This window comes from Sceloporus undulatus, chromosome 1 (assembly GCF_019175285.1).
Source record: "Sceloporus undulatus isolate JIND9_A2432 ecotype Alabama chromosome 1, SceUnd_v1.1, whole genome shotgun sequence".
Lineage (NCBI taxonomy): Eukaryota > Metazoa > Chordata > Lepidosauria > Squamata > Phrynosomatidae > Sceloporus > Sceloporus undulatus.
The window spans coordinates 168825369-168847759 of NC_056522.1; the positions used below are offsets into that span (position 1 = coordinate 168825369).

General features: G+C 41.5%; 2 protein-coding genes across 6 annotated transcripts in view; one reads left to right on the forward strand and one right to left on the reverse strand.

Annotated features, from left to right (window-relative positions):
- The window catches only part of RAB17 (RAB17, member RAS oncogene family), a 37172-nt gene that overhangs the window by 2353 nt on the left and 12428 nt on the right, over positions 1-22391 (reverse strand). For 4 of the 5 annotated variants that reach the window (XM_042446210.1, XM_042446212.1, XM_042446211.1 and 1 more), the window contains exons 3-7: positions 18836-18987; positions 16967-17092; positions 15459-15552; positions 12694-12839; positions 11003-11367 (exon numbers count right to left, since the gene is read on the reverse strand). In XM_042446210.1, the coding sequence (XP_042302144.1) occupies positions 12718-12839; positions 15459-15552; positions 16967-17092; positions 18836-18987 (494 nt within the window). In that variant the 3' untranslated portion in view covers positions 11003-11367; positions 12694-12717. Of the gene's footprint in view, positions 1-11002; positions 11368-12693; positions 12840-15458; positions 15553-16966; positions 17093-18835; positions 18988-22391 lie in introns of those variants that run through there. The other variant, XM_042446208.1, reaches the window with a different exon arrangement.
- On the forward strand, positions 4902-8224 carry PRLH (prolactin releasing hormone). Its single transcript, XM_042446213.1, has 2 exons — positions 4902-5004; positions 8061-8224. The coding sequence occupies exons 1-2, from the start codon at positions 4902-4904 to the stop codon at positions 8222-8224; spliced, it is 267 nt and encodes an 88-aa protein (XP_042302147.1).

Consider the following 22391-nt stretch of genomic DNA (forward strand, 5'->3'; position numbering starts at 1 on the left):
TACTTCCATTGCTGCAAACAGATTTTGAGGTGAACAAGTAGTTTAATTAACTCAGCAGGGAGAGAGGAGAGAAGGGTGCAGGGTCTTTTGCTTTTGCTATCTGTGCCACTATCTGATGTCAAGTTACTTGGAAAAGTGAGGCCAGCCCCTTTTCTGTTAGACCCATGTCTATCTTCGCTGCCAGAAGAAGACTGGTCAATTGGGTGGTGGAGATTGTGAATGCTTTTTTTGAAAGAGAGCTATGTTTCAACTTCTCTAAAGGAAGCAATTGTTGAAAAACACTTCATTGGACCTTACTTCCTAGGTAACTATCAGCCACTCCCTAGTCTCCCCTTTCTAAGCAAGGTCCTAGATTGAGTGGTGGCACACAACTCCAGCCTTTCTTGGATGAAGCAGATAACCTGGACCCATTTCAGTCTGGGTTCAGACCTGGTTATGGGACAGAAACAGCCCTGATTGCCTTGGTAGATGACCTACACTGGGAGTTGAACAGTGAGAGTTGGTATTCTTGGAACTTTCGGCAGCAGAGCTTATCGCTTGGCATTTTAAATCAGCTCCAGCCTCTTGGGCTGCAGCCGGGTTGAGGGATGGAATTGGGGATTATTTCATACTTAAATTGCTGCTGAATCGTGAGTTGCCATCAACCCAGGTCTCAGCCATGTCTAAGCCGCCAGCACTTTTTAGAAGTCAGAAAGCCATAAATTCACAAGGTATTGGCAGTATCTTACACTGCTACATGTGCTGTTATATACAATATTTTATATCTTTTATGGCCTCAGACAAAATTCTTCTAAGTTTGAGGCTTTCTCCCTGTGTGCTTGATGTGTGAAGCCACTGGAGACATTTAAGATGAATGGGAAGAGAGAGTAATTAATGCTTTCTTAAGTGGTGGAATTATACAACCTAGATCAAAGGCAGCAGTGGTTAAACATTTGTTTTTAAAACTGTTTCTGGCTTTCGCTGTAATGGATAATTATGAATCAGTTTCCAATGCCCAAATGGATAACATGCTCAAATACAAGCCAGCCCTACATTTTTCTGGATGAAAGCGGTTATCTAAATTGAAATGAAGAAAACTTTACATGTTTTACTCTCAGGACCTGCAAGTTTCCCCTTCCCCAATTTGTGGAGAAGGGAAAATCCATATGACTTATATCGTAACTCATTTGGATGTAATAGCAAATATAACAACTCCAAGATTTCAAACTTCACATTTAAAAAACTCAGGAATTCAGAACAATCATTGCAGAACTTATATGGCATCATTTGCACTAAAAATGGTAGTGTCCTCATAACTGGAGAAGGGCTGGATTTCACATAATGACAAGAGGAAGATGTCCAAAAAACCCTCACTTCACCTACATCAGATAGGAATTATGAGGCCCTCTGGATATTGTTGGACCACAAGTCCCACTGGCCCAAGCCAGCATAGCCCAGGATGACCAAATGTCTTCCTTTTCCAGGACATGTCCTCCATGTCAACCTTCTGTCCAGGAGGAATTTCAAAATGTCCTCTATTTTAAGCATGACTTAGGTGCGTTACAGACCGCCGAAAAGCATCAGCCTGTACCTGCCCTTTTCCCCACCGGATCGGAGCCTCAGTGGCTAAAGCAGCAGCCGCTGAGGCCTGGAAAGGGGTGTCCTTGGGGCTTCAAGCCCCAAGGACACCCCATGGCGGCGGGGAGGAGGAGAAAGGGGCCGCTTGCGTCCCTTGCGTCACTGGGCGCAGCCATCTAAAGGCTGCGTCCAGCGACGCAAGACCAGGAAGGAGCTCCGTTTCGGAACTCCTTCCTCCGCCGACGAAAGGGCACACTAAGCACCCTTGTGCGGCGTGACAGCGTCATGTCCGCGGCGCCTTGTTTGGAGGTGGCGTGTTTGTGACGCCATCATGGCGGCCCCCATGTAGATGGGGTGCCGCCATCTTGTACATCCTCAGGACGTATTAGGCTTGGGGGTGTCAAGAAGTGACACCCCTTTTTAAACCTAGGACGTCCTGAGGACGTCCCTTATGGTGGTCTGTAACGTGCCTTAGAGGCATGAATTTATATTTATTTGCGTTTTTAGCATGTATTTGGTAAAGGCCCATATTTTTCTTGAATATCCTACATTTTGCAGTGCCTTGTTCTCCTTTGTGGTTAGGACACCTGGTCACCTTGGCATAACCAACAGTATACCATTCAACATTTCACAGATGACAACTAGGATATGTGTTTCCAATCACCATCAGAAAGAGGTCAAGATGGCAAAATGAGAAAGAACATACAATGAGAAAGAACACACAAGCTAGGCTGCAGCAGTTTGCTTTTTCCTGAGTCTACAGGGCTAAGAAAGATCCTGCCCTTCCTCCCCTCTCCAACCTGCTGAGCTGAGTGCTAACTACTCTTGCACTATGAACTCAGTTTGTAGCAATTGAGGTAGGTTGATGGCAAAAGGGAATGTGGGAATGGAAAAGAGTAACTGAAACTTAGGAGTTTATGAGAAGGCTAAAAAACCCGCCTTACCCTTGCCACGTTGAAGTCTCTTTTGGGATAAAGTTGGGTATTATCACATGCAAAATGTCTCCGATGCTGCCACCTGGCTGAATACTGGCTAACTTCTGGCTAGAAGCCATGCTCTGCTGGCCGATTTGCAAAGCCAGGAGCTTTCCGGTTTTGAAAAGAGGCTGGCTGAGAGTGGTTTCTAGCCAGGATTCAGCCAGGCAGCAGCATCAGAGGCATTTTGCGTGTGATAATACCTGACTTTATCCCAAAAGAGACTTCCATGTGGCAGGGGGAAGGCAGGTTTTTAAGCCTTCTGATAAACTCCATAGAATCATAGGATTGAAAGAGACCCCAAGAGGCATCCAGTGCAACCTACTACCATGCAGGAATACACAATCAAAGCACCCCGATAGATGGCCACCCAGCCTCTGTCTAAAGACCTCCAGAGGAGGAGACTCCACCATTCTACAAGGGAGTGTGTTCCACTCTCAAACAGCTCTTACTGTCAGGAAGTTCCTCCTAATGTTGAGGTATCTCTTTTCCTGTAGCTTGAATCCATTGTTCTAAGTCCTGTTCTGTGGAACAGCAGAAAACAAGCTTGCTCCAGTCTCACATCCCTTCAAATATTTAAACAGGGTGATCATATCACCTGTTGACCTTCTGTTCGCCAGGCTACACATATCCAGCTCCCTAAGTCTCTCCTCATAGGGCATGGTTTTCAGGCCTTTCACCATTTTGGTTGCCCTCCTGTGGACATGCTCCAGCTTCTCAATATCCTTTTTGAATTGTGGTGCCCAGAACTGGACACAGTATTCCAGGTGAGGCCTGACCAAAGCGGAATAGAGTGGTAATATTACTTCCCCCAGTCTAGATACAGTACCTCTATTGATGCAGCCTGGAATCACATTGGCTTTTTTCGTTGCTGCATCACACTGTTGATTCATGTTCAACTAGTGGTTTACTACGACTCCTAGATCCCTTCACATATTGTCTTGTTAAGGCAGATGTCCCCCATCCTATATCTATGCATTTCATTTTTGTCTGCCTAAGTGTAGTATCGTACATTTCTTCATGCTGAAATTTATTTTGGTAATTTTGGCCCAGCTTTCTAATCTATTCTGTTCACTTTGAATTTTGATCCTCTCCTCTGGGATATTAGATACTACTCCTAATTTGGTGTCATCTGCACATTCATAAGCATGCCCTCTATTCTTTCATCCAAATTGTTGATAAATTTTGTTGAATAGCACTGGGCCCAGGAACAGAACCCTGTGGCATCCCACTGGTCACTTCTCTCCAAGATGAATAGGGGTCATTGCTGAGCATCCTTTGGGTTTGGCCAGTCAACATTTTGAAAGCAGCTGAAAAAATGGGATGACAGAGAATTAAACAGGACAATTGATGTTATGCAATGGTGAGGCATGCTAGGAAATGCAGTTCAGCAACATCTGGAGCAACATCATACCATTATTCCCACTCCTAATAAAGTGATCAAAATAAAGACTGAAAATGCAAGCTTTTTGGGTTCAATGCAACTTAATCCCAAATCTATGTAGAACTGCAGTCTTAGAAGAATAAGCAAAATAAATGATTTGGATCACAATAGTAAACACTTTGACAAATATTACAAATATACAATAATTCTTGATATCAAGGTAACACTAAACTGAAGGAACCCACAACTGAAAGTTCAAAACTGAACATTACTAAAGACATGATACAAATACAGGTGCTGTATTTAGTTGAACCCAGGTTCCAAATCCCGGAACCCAAACATGTTGTAATATTCCTCAGTGACCCAGTAAGGCAAGCCCACAAACCTGTTTTAGAGGTAGTGATGATAGTTGCAATGATGATGATGAGGAGGAAGTAGATGTAACAAAAACAGTAAACTATCATAGTATTCCTAGAAGTAGTGATAACAGTAGTAGCAGTATATTTTTAAGTTTGTAAAAAGATATTATGGTATTAAAAACAATTAGTTAGAGCCACCTGTTCACAGATTTAGCATTTAAATCAAAAGACACATGAAGAATTCCATGGAAGAAAAAAGAGGTAGCAAAATTTTTGGTTTACACTGTTTGTCACTAGTATTTCCAACGGTTATCAGCCTTCTCTGACCAGTGTGAGAAGCACCTGCATGATTTGCATCAATGATTAAGTTGTAGTAACAAAATTTAGGTCTGAGTAGTTGAATGTATTGTTTCAGGAAACCAAACATTTCTTGAAATGCATCTTTCAAATTTATTTTTGTAGGGGTGTGGGGTTTTATTTTATTTTTGTTAGGGTTTCTGTCCTTCACTGAAAAGTCCTTTCCTTTGATGAGTCTGCTCCTTTCATTCTTTCTCCCTTGTGTCTATAGGTGAGTGTCTGCTTCCCTAAGTTCCAAGCTACGAAACATTGGAAAAGAACCTAAAAGGAATGAGATTGCTAATTGTCTGCCTCATGTGCTTGCTGCTGGACTGCCTGGTGGTGCTTCCTGACACTGAATGTCGAAACCTGGATCAATCCATGGAAATTAGAAGTATGTTCTTGTTGGCCAGGCAACCTTGTGTGCCAGTGGTGTATCTGAAACATTTGTCTTAGTGGGCTTCAAGAGATAACACTGGTTGCAGTTGAATAAAATGTGTGTGTGTGTGTGTGTGTGTGTGTGTGTGTGTGTGTGTACATACGGTGCTGGAAAGCTAATGTTGGCAGTGTTTCATGTGTGTATGGACTTTGACATCCATACCCTCCAACTGTCCTGATTTGGCAAGGACAATTAATCCTCTGTCATCTCACTTTTCCAGCACATTGTTTTAGAATTTCCTACTTTGCCTTAGTTTACTTTAGTTGCTGTAAAGTGAGTTCAAAATGCAAAAGTGGTCTGGACTCAGTTAACTCAGTGTGGGAGAGAGGAGGAGGGCAGAATCTTTCCTTTCCCTATTAGACTCAGGCAAAAGCAAACTCTCCTAGCTTATGTGTTCTTTGTTTGTTTGTTTGTGAGTTTTGGCTATGTGGTCATGTTCTGGAAGAGTTTATTCCTGATGTTTCACCAGCATCTGTAGCTGGCATCTTCAGAGAATGCTGGCATGGAAGTGAGTGGGGATACTGATATACTGTGACCCTTGCCATTCAACAACAGACCACACATAGATAAACATGTAAGCCATTTCCTCTCAACCAGGGTCACACAGTATATATACCTCATTCACTTCCATGCCAGCATTCTCTGAAGATACCAACCACAGATGCTGGTGAAATGTCAGGAATAAACTCTTCCAGAACATGGCCATATAGCCCAAAAACCCACAAAAAACTATAGATGCTGGCCATGAAAGGCTTCAGTGTTATATTATGTGTTCTTGTTCATTAATAACTTTTCCCACCATGATCACTCTCTGAATTTGCTTGGCCACACTTGTCCCAGTTTTCCTCTGTGAAATGTTGGAAAGAATGCAGGTCACCTGTTGACTCAATGTATTTCATAGGGTTTTCTTAGACAAGGAATATTCAGAGGAGGTTTGCAGCTGGGTGCAAGACATTGTTTCTATGGGTCAGAATGGCATCATTTTCGGACAAACTAACTGACTGGAGCAAGGAATTAGAGCACATGGCAGTGGGGAGACGCAGCTGCAAAAAGGAACTTTCAAATTTGGCACCCTGCTTAAGCTTTCTGAGCTTTGCTGGGATTTGAATGCCAGGGTGGAGCTGCTCTGATGCTCCTATTTTCTTTCCTTGGATAGGCTAAGAGAAGAGGTAACAGAAGAAACAATGTATGTGTATGGAGGGAACATTTGAAGCTGTGTGGGGAAGACATATCTTTGGAGAAGGAGAGGGAGGACTATCCAGGATTGATTCTTGGAAAGAATCTTTTGCCTTTGAGAGATTCCTGTAATTCAGATCTTTCTCTTTCCCTGCCCATGCCAGTCTAGTCCAGAGCATGTGGCCTCTGTAAACCCCTACATACTCACCGGCTGTGTGCCTCTCTGCCCCAACAAATAAAGCCTGAAAGTCCATCCTTGCCAGAGAAAAGCTTCTTCCTTTGCATCTGGTAACCTGTAGCAGCAACTAAGCAGTGACCAATAGGCCTCTTTCCCACACTGGCCTTTGCTGGAGGAGGTGGCATGGGTGAGAGGCTTCTCGGTTGCTAGTCAGTCAGCTGCTCTGCTGCCGCTCCTAGGGTGATCAGGCACAAAGGCAACAACGACCAAGCAGCCAGTTGAGCAGTGACCAAAAAGTCTCTTGCCCGGGTCAGCCTTTGCTTCAAGGCTGGTGCAGTTGAGAGGTTTCTTAGTTGTTACTCAGCCAAATGCTCAGTTGCTGCTTCCAAGGTCACTAGGTGCAAAGGCAGCAGTAACCAAGATTTATTGTTTGGAATCTGCAATAGAACTGTAGACCTAATATCAAGAAATATGCATGGAGGCGGGCAATAGCTAGAAAAAGTGTGGGGACCACTGGTTTAAATTATCAGTGCTGAGGCTGAATTTTCCCAAGGGCTTCAATGGTGAATATACCTGGCCCAACACTTTCCCCGTTACAGTACCTGGATAAGAGCTTTAATAAAGATAGAACTGTATCAAACAGCACACAAACAAACAAACATTTTTCTAGTGACACAATGCCTGGAAACGTCATTTCTTTGTTAACATAGACTTGGCTGGAAGGGAAACAGATACAAAACATTCTGCCAGTTATGCTGTGTCTAGAATTATTATTGTTTATTATTATTTACTCTGTGCAGAAGTATTCCAATTCTTTAAACCACAGGCAGAGGAAGATGGTTATTCCCTGCCTTCATTCTTGGCATATATTCTGTAACAGCAGCAGAAAACTCTCTTCACTGGCAACTGAGTTTTCTGCCCGAGATGCTCATCACTATTTATGTGTAGTTCCTTAACTCCAGCATTTGGTTTTTGGAGAGCTGAAAAATGTTGCTGTGCAACCTGTGTGCTTTCTGTATCCTTAGAATACTTCAAATCCTCAAACGAAAACAAAGTGGATAATTTTTTTTGTGAAATTCAGCTAAGCAGAATGAGGTTTTGCTCATGTGTAATATTATCTTCTGAAGAGGTTCAGGGGACAGAGGGTCAGATTTAACATAGCTGCATGATGAGAGAAGACAAAATTTGGCATTTTATCAGAAGTCATCTGCCCACTCCCAATGGTGAGAACTCACTATTGCTCCCCTAGAACTGTAGGAATGATGTTCAGAACCTAAACTGCTGTGTGGCCCTCATACTTTCCTGCCACCCATAGACAAGGATGCCAGAGGCTAGTGTCCTTGTATGCTTCCTTCCTCACTAGTTACTTTTTACTACGTAATACCACTACCAATCATTCTCACCATTCTCATCACCACCACCAATGTTGTTGATGCTATAGATCATCATCAGTGGTAATTTGTGGACTTAATCCAGAAGAAAGACAACAGTTCCACAAAAAATTACTGATGTATACTATTTTATCTAGTAGCAAAATGCTAGTTGACTAAAATGTGCCTCTCATCAGTGTTTTATACTACAGTAGGGCCATGTCCAGAACAGAAGTAGGCAAGTCTTCCCTTGGCACTCATTATCTCTCCTGGGCTTTGCCTTCCAGATCCTGACATTGATCCCTCCTGGTACACAGGGCGAGGTATACGACCTGTGGGACGATTTGGGAGGAGAAGAGCAGCTGGAGAGAGCACCCAGCTATCCAGCCACAGGCACCGGCAAGCTTGCTTCCCTATAGAAGAGAACAACATTGCTCTGCAAGATGAATGATATGCTACAAATGTGAATAATTTACAATTGTGATATGAAAGAACAGTGCACGCAAGTATTCTAGTCCCCCCCCCATAGTCAAATAAAACAGCTGGACTTTGATGCAATCTTTCTTTCATGGCTAAAACCAAAAGAGGGAACACTGTTTGACCAACAGATTTCATTAGACCCTATTTCCTTGTGCCTTCCTTTATATACTAAAGAACGCACTTGCTCTCTGTGCATTTATTTTGTTTGTTTATTTTATGCTTCCACAAGTGTGTATGCATGTCACTTTACAAAACAAACTCTACAATTTGTTCCACTCTACAATTTGACACAGCTGGGACAGCAGAGGAAGGGCAGGAAGGGTAAACAGTCTGCAAAGAATAAACAGTTGTAAACAGAAAGACATGCAAACTTTTCCAGTTACATATATTAGGCATTATTGCAAGATAGACTACTGAGCACATTAACAACATTTCTCTTCTACATGCTGTATTTTCTCCCTTGGTTATAAATAGAGGTGCATAAAGTAAGATTGTTGGGTTGCAACTCTCAGTAGCCTTGGCCACTATAGTCAATGGGGAGGAATGCTGAGAGAAGCAGCTGCAGAACATATGAAGAGCTGTTTTTGTCCTACTTGTGTCTTAAATGAATCTGGGAATAGGAAAGTGGTACATTTTAACCTGTGACATGGAATGTGAACCTGGTGAAAGTCTTCAGAAATTTAAGTTGTTATTTTTCTCCTTCTTATTTTATATTCTGCTTTTCTGCTTAAAGTATCCAGAACAGTGTAGAACATAACCTTACAATGATGTAACATAATTAATAAAATAATGTCTAAATACAACAAATAATTTCTAAATGCAATAGTTAAATACAGATACAACTGGGAACAAAGCAAAACATAGACAGCAACAAGAACAAAATATTTTATGCATTAAAACAGCAACAATAAAATAAATGTATATTAAAGGCTCTTGGAAATAAAGCTGTCTTCAATATCTTGTGAAGGCCATATGAAATGACAGATTTCAAATGGGAAGGAGATAGCACCACCTCAGAGAAAGCCCTGTTCTTACTTGGTCTCATAAACAAGGAATCTGATCACGGACTTAATTTCTGGGAAGGTATAAACTGGAGCAAGTGATCCCTAAGGTAACTTGTTCCTATGTCACTCATTGGTTTAAAGGCTAGAACCAGAACTATCATCTTGAAAGCCAGTGAAGTTTGGATTTCAGTCCAGATCTTTGGATAGCCTTCCAATGGCACAGGTGGCAAGACTGGGGAGCCCCAGAAGACAAAGGCAATGAGAGAGAACAGCCATCTCCAGTCTTATGGGCTGGGCCTTCCAGAAAGAAATCTAGAATCACTGAAGAGTAGTATGACATATGTATACCCTAACCAGAATGATAGCATGGATAATCAGACTGATAATCACTAGAGATTCAATATTTCTGATCATATAACCACTCAGGGAATTCACCAAGGAGAAAAACAGTTTCCATTCCAAAATCCAAATCATAATCAATATGTATATCTTGATTTCAGTAAGGCCTTTGACAAAGTTCCCCATGACATTCTTGCAAACAAGCTTGTAAAATGTGGGCCAGACAAGGCAACTGTTACATGGATTTGTAATTGGTTGACTGACCGAAGCCAAAGGGTGCTCAACAATGGCGCTATCTAGATGGTCCCTATGGGGCGCCATCGTCACATGCGAGGGGCAGTGCTTTCAGATGCCCCTCGCCCCTCGCACATGATGAGGGCATCAAAATGGCAGTGCCCTGTAAATATGGGCACCTCCATTTTGACGTGATGGACACCTAGCGTCTGCATGTCTCAGCGCCCTTGTGACGCCGCAAGGGTGCCACTGGCGCCTTGCATCGTCACAACCACGGCAGAAAAAGAAGCCACTTTTTATGGCTTCTTTTTGCTGCACAAGGGAGCCGCGCATTTTTGTCCACTGCAGCTCCCTCGCGCAGCAAACTAAGGCGGCAGGAGACCATCCTGGCAATGGCTCCTTTTCATCCTGGAGAGAAGTGACGAGTGGGGTCCCACCAGGGTCTGTCCTGGGGCCAGTGCTATTCAACATCTTTATCAATGACTTGGCTGACAGAATTGGGGGCATACCTATCAAATTTGCAGATGACACCAAACTAGGAGGAATAGCTAATACCCCAGAGGGCAGGATCAACATTCAGAATGACCTGAATAGATTAGAAAGCTGGGCCATAGCTAACAAAATGAAATTCAACACGGAGAAATGTAAGGTACTGCACGTAGGGCAGAAAAATGAAATGCACAGATATAGGATGGAGGACACCAGGCTGAATGAAACTACGTGTGAAAGGGATCTAGGAGTCCAAGTAGACCACAAGTTGAACATGAGTGAACAGTGTGATGCGGCAGCTAAAAAGGCCAATGCAATTTTAGGCTGCATCAGTAAAAGTATAGTGTCTAGATCAAGAGAAGTAATAATGCCACTCTATTCTGCTTTGGTCAGGCCCCACTTGGAATACTGTGTCCAGTTCTGGGCACCACAATTCAAAAAGGGCATTGAGAAACTGGAGCATGTCCAAAGGAGGGCAACTAAAATGGTGAAGGGCCTGTAAATCATGAGGAACAACTTAGGGAGCTGGGGATGTTTAGCCTGGAGAAGAGATTGTTAAGAGGTGGTATGATAGCCTTGTTTAAATATTTGAAGGGATGTCATATTGAGGGGGGAACAAGCTTGTTTTCTGCTGCTCCAGAGAACAGGACCCGGAACAATGGATGCAAGCTCCAGGAAAAGAGATTCCAGCTCAACATTAGGAGGAACTTCCTGACAGTAAGGGCTGTTTGACAGTGGAACACACTCCTTCCTTGGAGTGTAGTGGAGTCTCCTTCCCTGGAGGTCTTTAAACAGAGGTTGGATAAGGATAAATAAGGATAAATAAGGGTCTCACCTCAGACCCCTTTAAAATGATGGGAACCAAGTTTTCTGTGGGAGACACAAACTATTTCTGAGATTCCATTAGGCAAGCAGGCAAGGTGGGCAATGGTCAAACATACACATGGTTGCCTTCAGTTCTCAAAGAAGTCTGTTTATGGGCTCGGGGTCATCATTCTGAAGATACCCATGTTAGCTCAAACGTGCCACAACGTTCTCCGTCACTGATCTAGTTTAAGAAAAGAAGTCCAAGTTGAAACAGATATGAGCTACATTACCCTCAAAATGTTCTCAGGCCACTAGAGGCTTTTTCTTATTTCGGCTGTAGAAATATTTTACCAGTCATTATGCACATATTTCTTTCTTTCCTTTTTTTAAAAGGGAAATCTTTAGCCCTTGGGGACTTCACTATATAAGAGACAACATGGGCAGGCAAAAAAATTCTACTCATTCACATGTGCAAATAATTTGCTCTTACCTTTCAGTGTTTTTAGCCAATGAATGAAATTCAAACAATGATTGTCATTCCCTTTAATCTGAGAAAAGCAATTTCTGGGTGGGACCCTCCTAGTGACACTAGGGGAGTGCAGAGAATGTGGACTTGCACCAGGTGACACCTAAGGGGAGTGGCACCACTTCTCCCCAATCATCTCCCTTTGGCAGAAATTGGCTGTGACATTTGCCTGTGTCCCTTTAAAACACTGCAGAGATGGGATGAGTGGTGTGAGGTTCAGTGGGTGAGAAAGGAGAGGCCCCAGGTTTGTTTTAAAAAAAGGTTTTTTGTTAAAAAAAATATTCTTTAAAAATTTATTTAAAAACATCACCTTTTACCAAATTTTCAATTCTACCACTGAGATTGGTACTTAATTGGTACTTACTACATAACACTTAAGGGAATCACTAGGAGCTGTCCCTAGGTCTCAGGTTTTGGCCTGGAAACCTCAACATGATGCTGAGCTGGCAATGCTAGAAAAAATAGAGGGACAGATCTGGTTCCTCAGAGGCCAGGTCTACCACTTTCATGTGATTTTGTGCCCAGTTCTTGTCACTCTTCCAGTTCTTCCAGACATTGGAGCCCTCTGATGACTTTTTAAAAGGTTAACCCTACTACTTCAGATGTGCCATGTAAGAATCAATCTGGACCAGATTGCTCTCAACTGGTGATATATGACAATCTGAGCATTCTTAGGAAACAACACAATCTTTTTTTTTATTGTATTCTTATGACAATCTATAATGCATCTAGATGTAAAAGAACTAGCTGATAACCAGTAATATGTAAGTGCCAACTCCTATTAGCACTGCTAAATATGCTCCATCTATCATTACAAAGAAAAAAGAAAAATGGTACAGACCTGGATCCTATTGGCAGTCCCAATTAGAGAGAACTCACTGAATTTGACATACCATTCAACAATTTGATTCAAAGGACCTCCTATAGCTGGGACTAATCAAAAGAATTTAGACCATAGTGTACACCTACCAATGTGGAAGCCCTGGATTTTTTAAAATAATGTTATCTAATTTTCATTACAGTGGCTCCAACAGAACTTACCATTTCATATTAGAATGCTTGGCTTTATTTCTGGCAGCATTTAATTTTGTTAAATGTTGTTTCTCGTAAATCAATGTTTGCTTTCGAACGGTGTGTTGTATGAGAGGGTTTCTCTTTATGTTGCTCTTGTTTTAACAGTTCATGAGCTTTGTAAAGGAGAGGAAAATGGTAATCTTTCAGTGTGTATTTTTTTTTTAAATCAACCTGTTTTATCTGACATTCAGAGTTCTAATTTAAAGTGCAAACTACCTCTTGCCTAGAATTATAGTTGGCCATGGGCCGTTGTCATCCATACTACATAACCACTTTCTAACTCTGAATGTTTCCAGGGTTCAGAAAGTTTATTTACTGATTACTTTATATCCGATATTTCTGCCAAAAATGGCACTCAAGAAGTTTAACCATACAACTAATATTAAGAAGCCAAAAATCCAATCAAAATAAAAACTGAATTAAAAGCAAAATTATAACACTTTAATTAAAAATAATAATAACAGCACCCAACCTATTAAATCCTTCCCAAAGCAGCCCAGCTTAAGCAACAAGCTTTTACTGAAAAAAACTATGGGTAGGTCTACATTGGCCAGCCCTGGAGTATTATGGCCCTGAAGCTACCCTAACTTCCCATTTCCTGCATGTTCCAGAGTGATGTGGGGTGGCTGCTTACACACATGTCCTGCTGTGCCACTTGATGGTGCAGCCACTGCCAAAGGCAATCCCTCTGAGGCTATAAATAAGGCACCCAGTGTTGATCACATGGCTGGGCACTTCATTGCGACCTCAGGGGAGTGATTCCCACCACTTTCTACTGCTGGTAAATGGCACAGTGAGAAAATGTGTAAACAGCCACCTGGCGTCACTCCAGAGTGTTCCAGATGGAACAATCTGGAGCAAAGGGTGAATCTTTCAAATTTGCTGTAAAGCAAGGATTTCCCAAATCCACTGCCAGACTGCCCTTTCCATATGCGGACAGTCCTGCAGTCAAATTGAGCCTTAGGTCCTGTGTTGTCTGGACAGGGTGATGCACAGGCAGGGGGAATCTACCTCAAGTGACTTGTGTTGACATGCCCTATGGCTGGAAACCTGGTAGAGAATTACCATAGTGGTGGGGTCTTCTTCTCTAGATGGCTTCAATATGAGCCTGGACAACTACCTGCTGGGGATGCTCTCACTGAAGATCCTGTACTATGGGATCCCTTCCAGCTCTGTGTTTCTGTTATTATGCCCATAAACTGACTTATGATTACATTGCACAATGCTTGTATTCTATGGGGCCATTGTGCAAATGGAGCCAACAGCATGTTCATTGCACCAAGGGTCCCATTATGCAATGGTGCAATGAGTACCAGAACAGGACACTACACAAGACAACCCAATACACATTTTTGTGATAGATTAGAAGGATTGTGTGTCCTATTGAGGATACAGCTAAGACATTATAAAGTTGCAAATCATAGCCCCTTATGCATGATCATAACCAGCATCTTTCAAATAATCATATGGGATCATACCAAAGACTTTTAGTTATTCCTGAATACAGCCATATAGCCAATTAAGTTGTTAAAAGTCACACATTTGTGGTAACCAGTCCCCATCAACAGTCTGGCCAAAGTATTCTGAATCAGTTGCATTTTACAAATGCTTTTCAGATACAAAGCTACACAGAGAGCATTATAGTAATCTAAAGAAGATGAAGGCACATGTTACAGACCCAACATCTCCAATTACACACAGCCATTTACCTTTGCTGAATACAGGAGCAGAGACACACTGTGGACCTGAGCCTTCAGGGGGAGTGTAACCCCATCTACCAAACATTGGCTCCCTGTTCTATAATCTGACTTTCCCCTGTCAAGGAGCACCTTTATTTTGGCCAGGCTCAGTGTCAGTTTGTTTGCCCTCATCTAGTTTGTTACTACTATCAGACTCGAGTTTGAATTGTAACAGCTTTAATAGGAAGACTATAAAGAAAAAAAAGTGAATTGAATTATATTCACAAATTCCAATCTATTAGCAGAGGTATCAACAAGGACAATGGATTCATTTCATATTACATATAATTATACAAGACTCCTTGATGCAATACATATAAAAAAATGGCCAGGGAATACCAAGAAATGTAGGTTGTGTTTCAGAAGAAAGCAATGGCAAACCACCTCCAAATAGTTCTGGCCTTTAAAACCGTATGAAATCCACAGAAGATAATCACACTCAGACAGGATAGGGACAGGATCACTCTCCTGTCCTTATCCCATTCATGGAGGGAGGGGGGATTGCATGAAAGCCTTTCATATCATAGCGCTGATCCTGTCATTATCATGTTATTGGAATGGCATTGCATTAATGCAAACTTCCATTCATGCAAAATGCTGGAGCAATGCTACTTCAGTGACAGGACAATGACAGGATCAGCATGACATCATGTGAAAGGCATTCACATGATCACTGTCACTCATGCTTTCCGGATGGGACAATTCCATGATAAGCACAACATTGTAGGAAAGTCCTTCCTGCAATCATTCAGGAAGGACAGGATAAGGATGGGACAATGACATCCTGTCCCCCGTGTGATAATCTCCCGTGTCTCTCACCTTCAGAGGATGGCAATGGTAAACCCAGTTTGAAGAAACCTGCCAAGAAAATCCTGTATGTAACAGGAGCACCATAAATTGAAAATGACTTGATGGTAAATAACACCACAATGCCAATACACCAACAGAATTTATGGCCTCAATTGTAATTTTAACTGTGTGGGTTAAACTTACCTAGGGATGTGAAGAGTTCGGTCACCTGGTGATTGGTTTTTGCTGATGTTTCCATGTGCAACATATTTTTTGTTTTTGCAAAGTCCTTTGCCTCCTGAAGACAGTGCAACAAAGTAAGTATCAAATATTTTAGAGGTTTATAGGAAGCCTACGATGCAATTAGATTCTGATTGGCAAAGAATCCTACGATCATTCAACTGTACAAAACAGAAATTGGTGAGACACAAAGGATGCATCTGCACTGCAGAAATAATCCAGTTTGACACCACTTTAACTGCCATGGTTCAATGCTATGGAATTCCAGAGATTGTAGTTTGGTAGGGCACCAAAACTCTCTGGTAGAGATGGCTGAATGTCTCACAAAACTACAACTCCCAGAATTCCATAGCATTGAGCCATGGCAATTAACGTGGTGTCAAACTGGTTTATTTCTGCAGTGAGGATGCAACCAAAGTCTCTGGAATTCAGACTCACAATAATGTCAAATGCCTCTCAGTAGCCACATATTGCAAGATGTTTTGTGCTGATTTGTACACAGGAAAACCATGGCAAGAGGAAATTCCAGCAGTATGGTCTGTTTGACTTGTGCAGGCCACAGGTTGTGAAGACCAAGTATAAGTTCCATATTACAAAACTTTTTCCCCCTTTGGATTTGCACTCCAAATCTTCTGCTTTTAGTATGTCAAACAATACTGTAGTAATAAAATAGTTACCAGTTTGGCACACACATTCTCCCTTGTTCAGGTGTCCCTGGCAAGGCATCTGATTAAAAATTACAATGGTTCCTTATTGGAGTGTGGTTTATTATGTCCACATTAGATGAAGAGAGTGCTTTAAAAAATTGTCATTATTTTCTCAAGATATTTTGGCAATTAACTATACAAGCTAATTAATAATCTCCAGTACTTACCACATCCTTCCAATCTTCTAAATGGTGCATGGAATCTTAATGGAAAGGTCTGTGAGAAAGGGTTTCTTTGTCCTCCAACCCATTCTGTTCCCCTTATTCTATTTCCTTTATTTTTATTTTTTAATCTATTTATTTATGTATTTATAATTAATGAAACTTAAACTCTTTGAACTAGTTGCGCAGTGGTTAAATGCCTGTACTGCAGCCATTCACTTGAAACCACAAGGTTGCGAGTTCAAGACCAGCAAAAGGGCCCAAGCTCGACTCAGGCTTGCATCCTTCTGAGGTCGCTAAAATGAGTACCCAGACTGTTGGGGGCAAATTAGCTTACTTGCTAATTAGCTTACTTGCTGTTCACCGCTTTGATCTTTGGAATAGCGGTATATAAATAAAAAACAAAAACAAAAAAAATTATTTCATACAGGTCAAAATATGTATGCAAACAAGATGCAGGACTATAACCAACGGTCGGAGAAACGGGATTTTAAAACTGTACATTTAAAGGCACAATGATTTTTAAAATAACATTTTCCATGGCCAAAACAGATACATCTTTGTAGAAATCAGGCATGAGCTTTCAGGCAAGACCACTCCCTACCTGTAGCGTGACCTCTCGTTCTGCTGAAAGATCTACCTTATTGCCAGCCAAAACTATAATTATTTCATCATGAAGGAATTCCTTCTCCAATTCCCTTAGCCATACTTTGGCTTTCTCCAAACTTTCCTGAAAAGGCAAATTACATATAAATTATTAGTATACTTGATCAATCACATGCCTAGAATTTTTGAAGGTGTTTTTTTCTTTTCTTAAGAGTAGAATAAGCTGTTTACATTTTTTTAAAAAAATCAGAGTACAGTATTTTAACTTCCAGGCCTAGACAAACAGAACAAACTTCCAGCCATTCCAGTGAGTCCCTGTTTTTCATCAAAGCCTTGTAAAAGGGATTTAAGGTGTAAGAAATCTGTCAATCCAGTATGTTTGCTATTAACTAATTGTATTACTTATTGAAGAACAACTTAAGAGAATACATATTTTTCCTCATATCCTCATAAGGAAAAATGGCTGCAGAGACTATTGCATGCCAGTGCGTACCTTGATTGAATATATACAAAATCATAATTAATATCTAGTAGAGAATGTGACTGGAAGTCAAGATGACCTGGCAGGAGTTTTTGGAACCCAAAAGTTTATAAGGCACCACTGTTGGGGTTCCTTTACCTATGGCATACTCAGAGAGAAGAAAAGGACAAGCGCCATGGGTAATGCACGATATGGCACGTTTCCAGCTTATTTTGCATTTACTACAGGAAAGGAACAAGGAAGAGCAGTTGTCAAAGTAGAAAAACACACTTCTTTAACTCTTTGATATTTCCCTGTCATTTCCCTTGCCCATCCTAAATCAAAGGAGTTGTTTCAGATTGTATCACTTTCTTAACACCTCAGTGCTAAAACTCTATAGTCCACCCTCCTTATTGGTGGAGTTGCCATCCCTGGATTTAACCATCCATGGACGGCAAGCCCCCATTTTAGCTAATGGCGGTGCATGCACATGACTGCGCCACCATTAATTTTAATGGAATTTGAGCATGCAAAGATTTCGGTATCTGCGGTGGGGGGTGGTGGTCCGAAATGGATCCCCCATGAATTCAGAGGTCCGACTGTATTAGTTTTTCCAGACTAGTTCATCTATCCCAGGATAACATCGAAGGTGTTTCCAAACTCATTATGAGTCCACAAACCCATGCTTTGAGGGAAGATTTCTGATTTTAAAAACATCTCTGATGAGAGATGTCCTTATTCACTTCTTTTTGTGGTGTTCCTTCAGCTGCTGCTGAGTAACTAGCATTTTGTAAGTTCATTTCTTTTGAGGGGGTTTCTTTCAGCTGGTTCAAGCTCCCACCTTTGTGGGTAACAAGACTTAAGGAAAGTGCAATATTTAGGAAGGGACCCTAGCTATCACTGAAAGCAGCCAATCTCCCACAGTGCTGCTGTGACTATAGCTCTGTCTTGCAGAAATTCATAATTTCAGAGTACAATAACCTTCATTTTAAAACAAGATGGTCTTTGCAGAGTTGGAAAAGTTATTTTTTTAAATATTTGCTCTAGTGGGTGAGGGATTCTGGGATTTGTAATCCAAAAAAGCAGCTTTTTCAGACTCTGGGCCTTTGTCTGCAACACTAAGTTTTTATTCCCTTGCTTAATTTTTGTTTGAATTCATGCATTATTTTGCATGACAACATCAACTCAGACTGACCTGGTTTAATCCAGCTTTGGAAGGCTTTGGAAGATCCAGAGCATACAAGTGTATATCAGAACCACCTTTCACATAAAATTAGAAAATACATCAAAACATAAAACTAGTTCCATTTAAAATCATACACAGGTATATTTTATACAGTAAAGCAAGACTTTTAAAAAGAAAGAAAATTATGTGAAAGTATAAACAGAACATTTGTGTCTTCTTACCTTCTTAGTGATATCATAAACCAGAACAGCAGCATTAGCACCTCTGTAATAGAGATGACAAACACTATGGTACTTTTCTTGTCCTGCTGTGTCCCAGATCTCCAATTTAATGGTAGCATTGTCTAAATTTAGGATATGAGTGAAGAAGGAACCTAAAAGCAAGAGATTACAAACTGTAGGCACCATAGAGACAAGATTTTTGTTTTCATCTATTCAATGTTTCATGCTGAAACAGCCTCACAGTCAGATCCAGTTTAGAAATACCTTGTGCCAAGGATAGGGAGATACACTGGCATAGCAGAGTAGCTAGGAAACTAGGCTATGTATCAGTAATTCCCTGGTTCTCATCTTACCTTTCCCATTAGTCCCACAAGGGGCCCATTTGCATGCTGGTCTCTCTCAGCCTCAGTGCTACATCTGTAATTCATACTGACACTTGCTGGGGTAGCTGTGATGATTACAACATTATAATGTATATTTCCAACACTTGGTAGCACTGTATAATATTAGTAGTTTGAGTGCTGAACTACAACTCTGGAGACCAGGGTTCAATTCCCAGCTCAGCCATGAAACCCACTTGGACAACTCACATGCTCTCAGCCTAGGAGAAGGCATTGGCAAACCTTTTTTTGAATAAATTTTGCCAAGAAAATTCCATGGTAAGGTAGCCATGAGATGGAAATGACTTGGAGGAACACAACAACAACAACAACAACAACAACACAATATTAGAATCATAGAATCATAGAGTTGGAAGAGACTGCAAGGGCCATCCAGTCCAACCCCTTGCCATGCAGGAAATCTAAATCAAAGCATCCCTGACAGATGGCAATTGAGCAAACAGTCTTGGTGACTTGTGCCCTTTTATTGATCTAAGAGGACCATCTTGATACAAATAAATCCACCACTGATCTGTTGGTTAGAGTGACTGAGCTTTTCAATTTAACTTTCTCCAATTTTCATTAAAAAAAAACACACCCCACAACTCCACCAACTGAATTTGCAAAATTTATTAAATTCATAGAAAAACAATAAAAAGAAAAATTTAAATCTGCATTGTAAAAACTCCCTGTTTGGAGAACTTTAAGTGCCTCATGTCCTTTTACATTTCAAAGCCTATCAGAAGAATGGAAGACGTTCCTAACTCAAGAGTATACAAACATGGGTGAATATGCAAAAAGAAATTCTAATCCCAGACCTTTAAGAGCCTGTTGCCTGCGGGGTCATTTTGCTTTCCTCTCCCATTCAGTTTTTTTTTTTAATCTCAATTTCTTTACATCAAATTGCTGAAATCAGCTTGTCTTATGACAAAACACAGCTAAGGTTCTGGTCCAACCCCCTGGTAGTGTTTCACCAGCTTCTGTCATGTAAACCACAGTGACAGTGCAGTTTGGAACTGCTATGATATCATCTCCATGCTCAAGTTGCATCAGCTTCCTCTGACTCAGCATTTCCTCTTTAACCCTTTGCATTGCACTGAGACATTTCCTGCTGGGACAAAAAATATACTGACATGGTGGCCAGGAGCACCTTTTACCAACTAAGGTTGGTACATCAACACGTGGCCATATCTGGAGCAATCAACTCAGGTTAATGGTAGGTGGGAGTTGTTGAAAGCCTGGTGGAAATCTCAAGTGATTGCTTTCCATGTGGCCCAAATTACAGAGACGTTATCAAGAAACCATGGGTAGAGGAGAAGTTTTGTAGGGCACAAGCTGAGGAAGTGTTGCTCCAGGTCAGTCATTAAGATATTTGCATACCGTGGTTGCCATGTGTTACCCAGGGTAATACCACTGAATTTGGATGGTACATAATATTTCCCAAAGTGACAGTAGTGTTATGATAAAGTACAAGTGACAGAGTCTGATGACTTTAAGGATTTGTTCTTTTTCTGCTTACCTACGTTTGGTGGCACCCTTGCTCTCTCTCCTCTCTCTCTCTCTTTTGTAGCTTCTTCTCCTTGTTTCAAGGCCACTTCCCATGCTAACACATCTTAACATGACAAGTGAGCCCATACAGACAGAGCCAAAATAAAGCGCTTCGGGACACCTTGGAGGTATGCTATTTAAATGATGAGTGTCCTATGAGGCCAAGAAGCCGTGTCAAACCATGCCCAGTCCTAAGGTACAGTTTCTGGCCTCTTAAGATGTGTGTGGTCATTTAAAACAGCGTACCTCCAAATTGACCGAAGCAGCTTTATTTTGGCCTGTCTGTACGGGCCCAAGTGTTATCAAATCATATCTCTTTCTCTCCCCCAGCCAACCCCAATTTCTGTTTCTTTCAGAATATGGCTCAGAGAAGAGAGCGAATATGGAGGCCACTTCCTGCCTGGACGCGCACCACCCCAAAGGCTCTTACGTTTTTAAAATAGTTCTTCTGTAGTTCCTCTGTAGGAAAGTCACAGCTTTGCTACGTTATGTGAAGAAAGACTTCCGGGATCTCTGCCTACAGTGGGCTGTAAGTGAATTAGTAAGATTGCATTAAAAAGAGCTCTCTTTGGCATAAATGTGCATGTTTAAAATGACCCAGAATCATTTTGCTTGGCACCCACAGCTTCCACGTTTCTGTTTTCTAGCTAATAATCTCCATGACAAACCGTGCACAAATCCCGCGGGAATAGGCACTATCCTCCATTGTTACAACTGAAGCAACAGAGTGACACCCAGTGATATAACCAAGACAGTGCCCATCTTAAGCATGGTCAGTGGAGGGCTGGGAGTGAGCCAGGACCAATCTGCATCTGCCCCTACCCTGGCTGTTGACATGCAGCACCTGGGTAGTCAAAGAATGCCATAAGGCCCTAACAGAAGGCTCTGAAGTGCTGTGTAGGAATGGTGAGTGGTATACAGGCATGCGCCCCTGCTCAATAGTTAGCAGTAAATGGTTCAGAATAATAAAAGTGGATGAGAATCGAAATGGCGCGGCATCTCCTTTAGTCAAGCTTCAGTGAAGAAAGGAAACCGTTGTAAGCGGTTTGAGTTGCAAGACATGCACAGGCAGCAAAGGAAACCAAGAAGAGCTTTTTAAAAAGGAGACTTTATTATATAGCTTGCCGTGATGAATAGAAAGACTTGAGGCCATGGGTCAGATTATTAATAGGCCAAAGTTGGCAATTCAATGTCAACTTACTGTACCTTGAGCAACAGAATGTAGAGACTCAAGAGATTCTTTAGGCCCAGTAAGTTTAAATGCCCAGGAAATTAAAGTCTCCTTGTTCGGTGCAGAGAGCACATTATTGTTTCAGCACAGGTATTATCAGCAAAATACTCTCAGTTCATCACACTTATACTAGGAATCCAATCTTTGCTTATTTCATTCTCAAAGGAAGCACTGAGTACTTCTACATTTTTTTCCTCCACTATGAGAAAACATCTTGTTTTCTGCGGCTCCAGAGAATAGAACCTGGAGCAACTGGATGCAAGCTCCCAGGAAAAGAGATTCCACCTTAACATTAGGAGGAACTTCCTCGAGAGTAAGGGCAGTTTCAACAGTGAAACAAACTCCCTCCAGTGTGTAGTGAAGTCTCCTTCCTTAGAGGTCTTTAAACAGAGGCTGG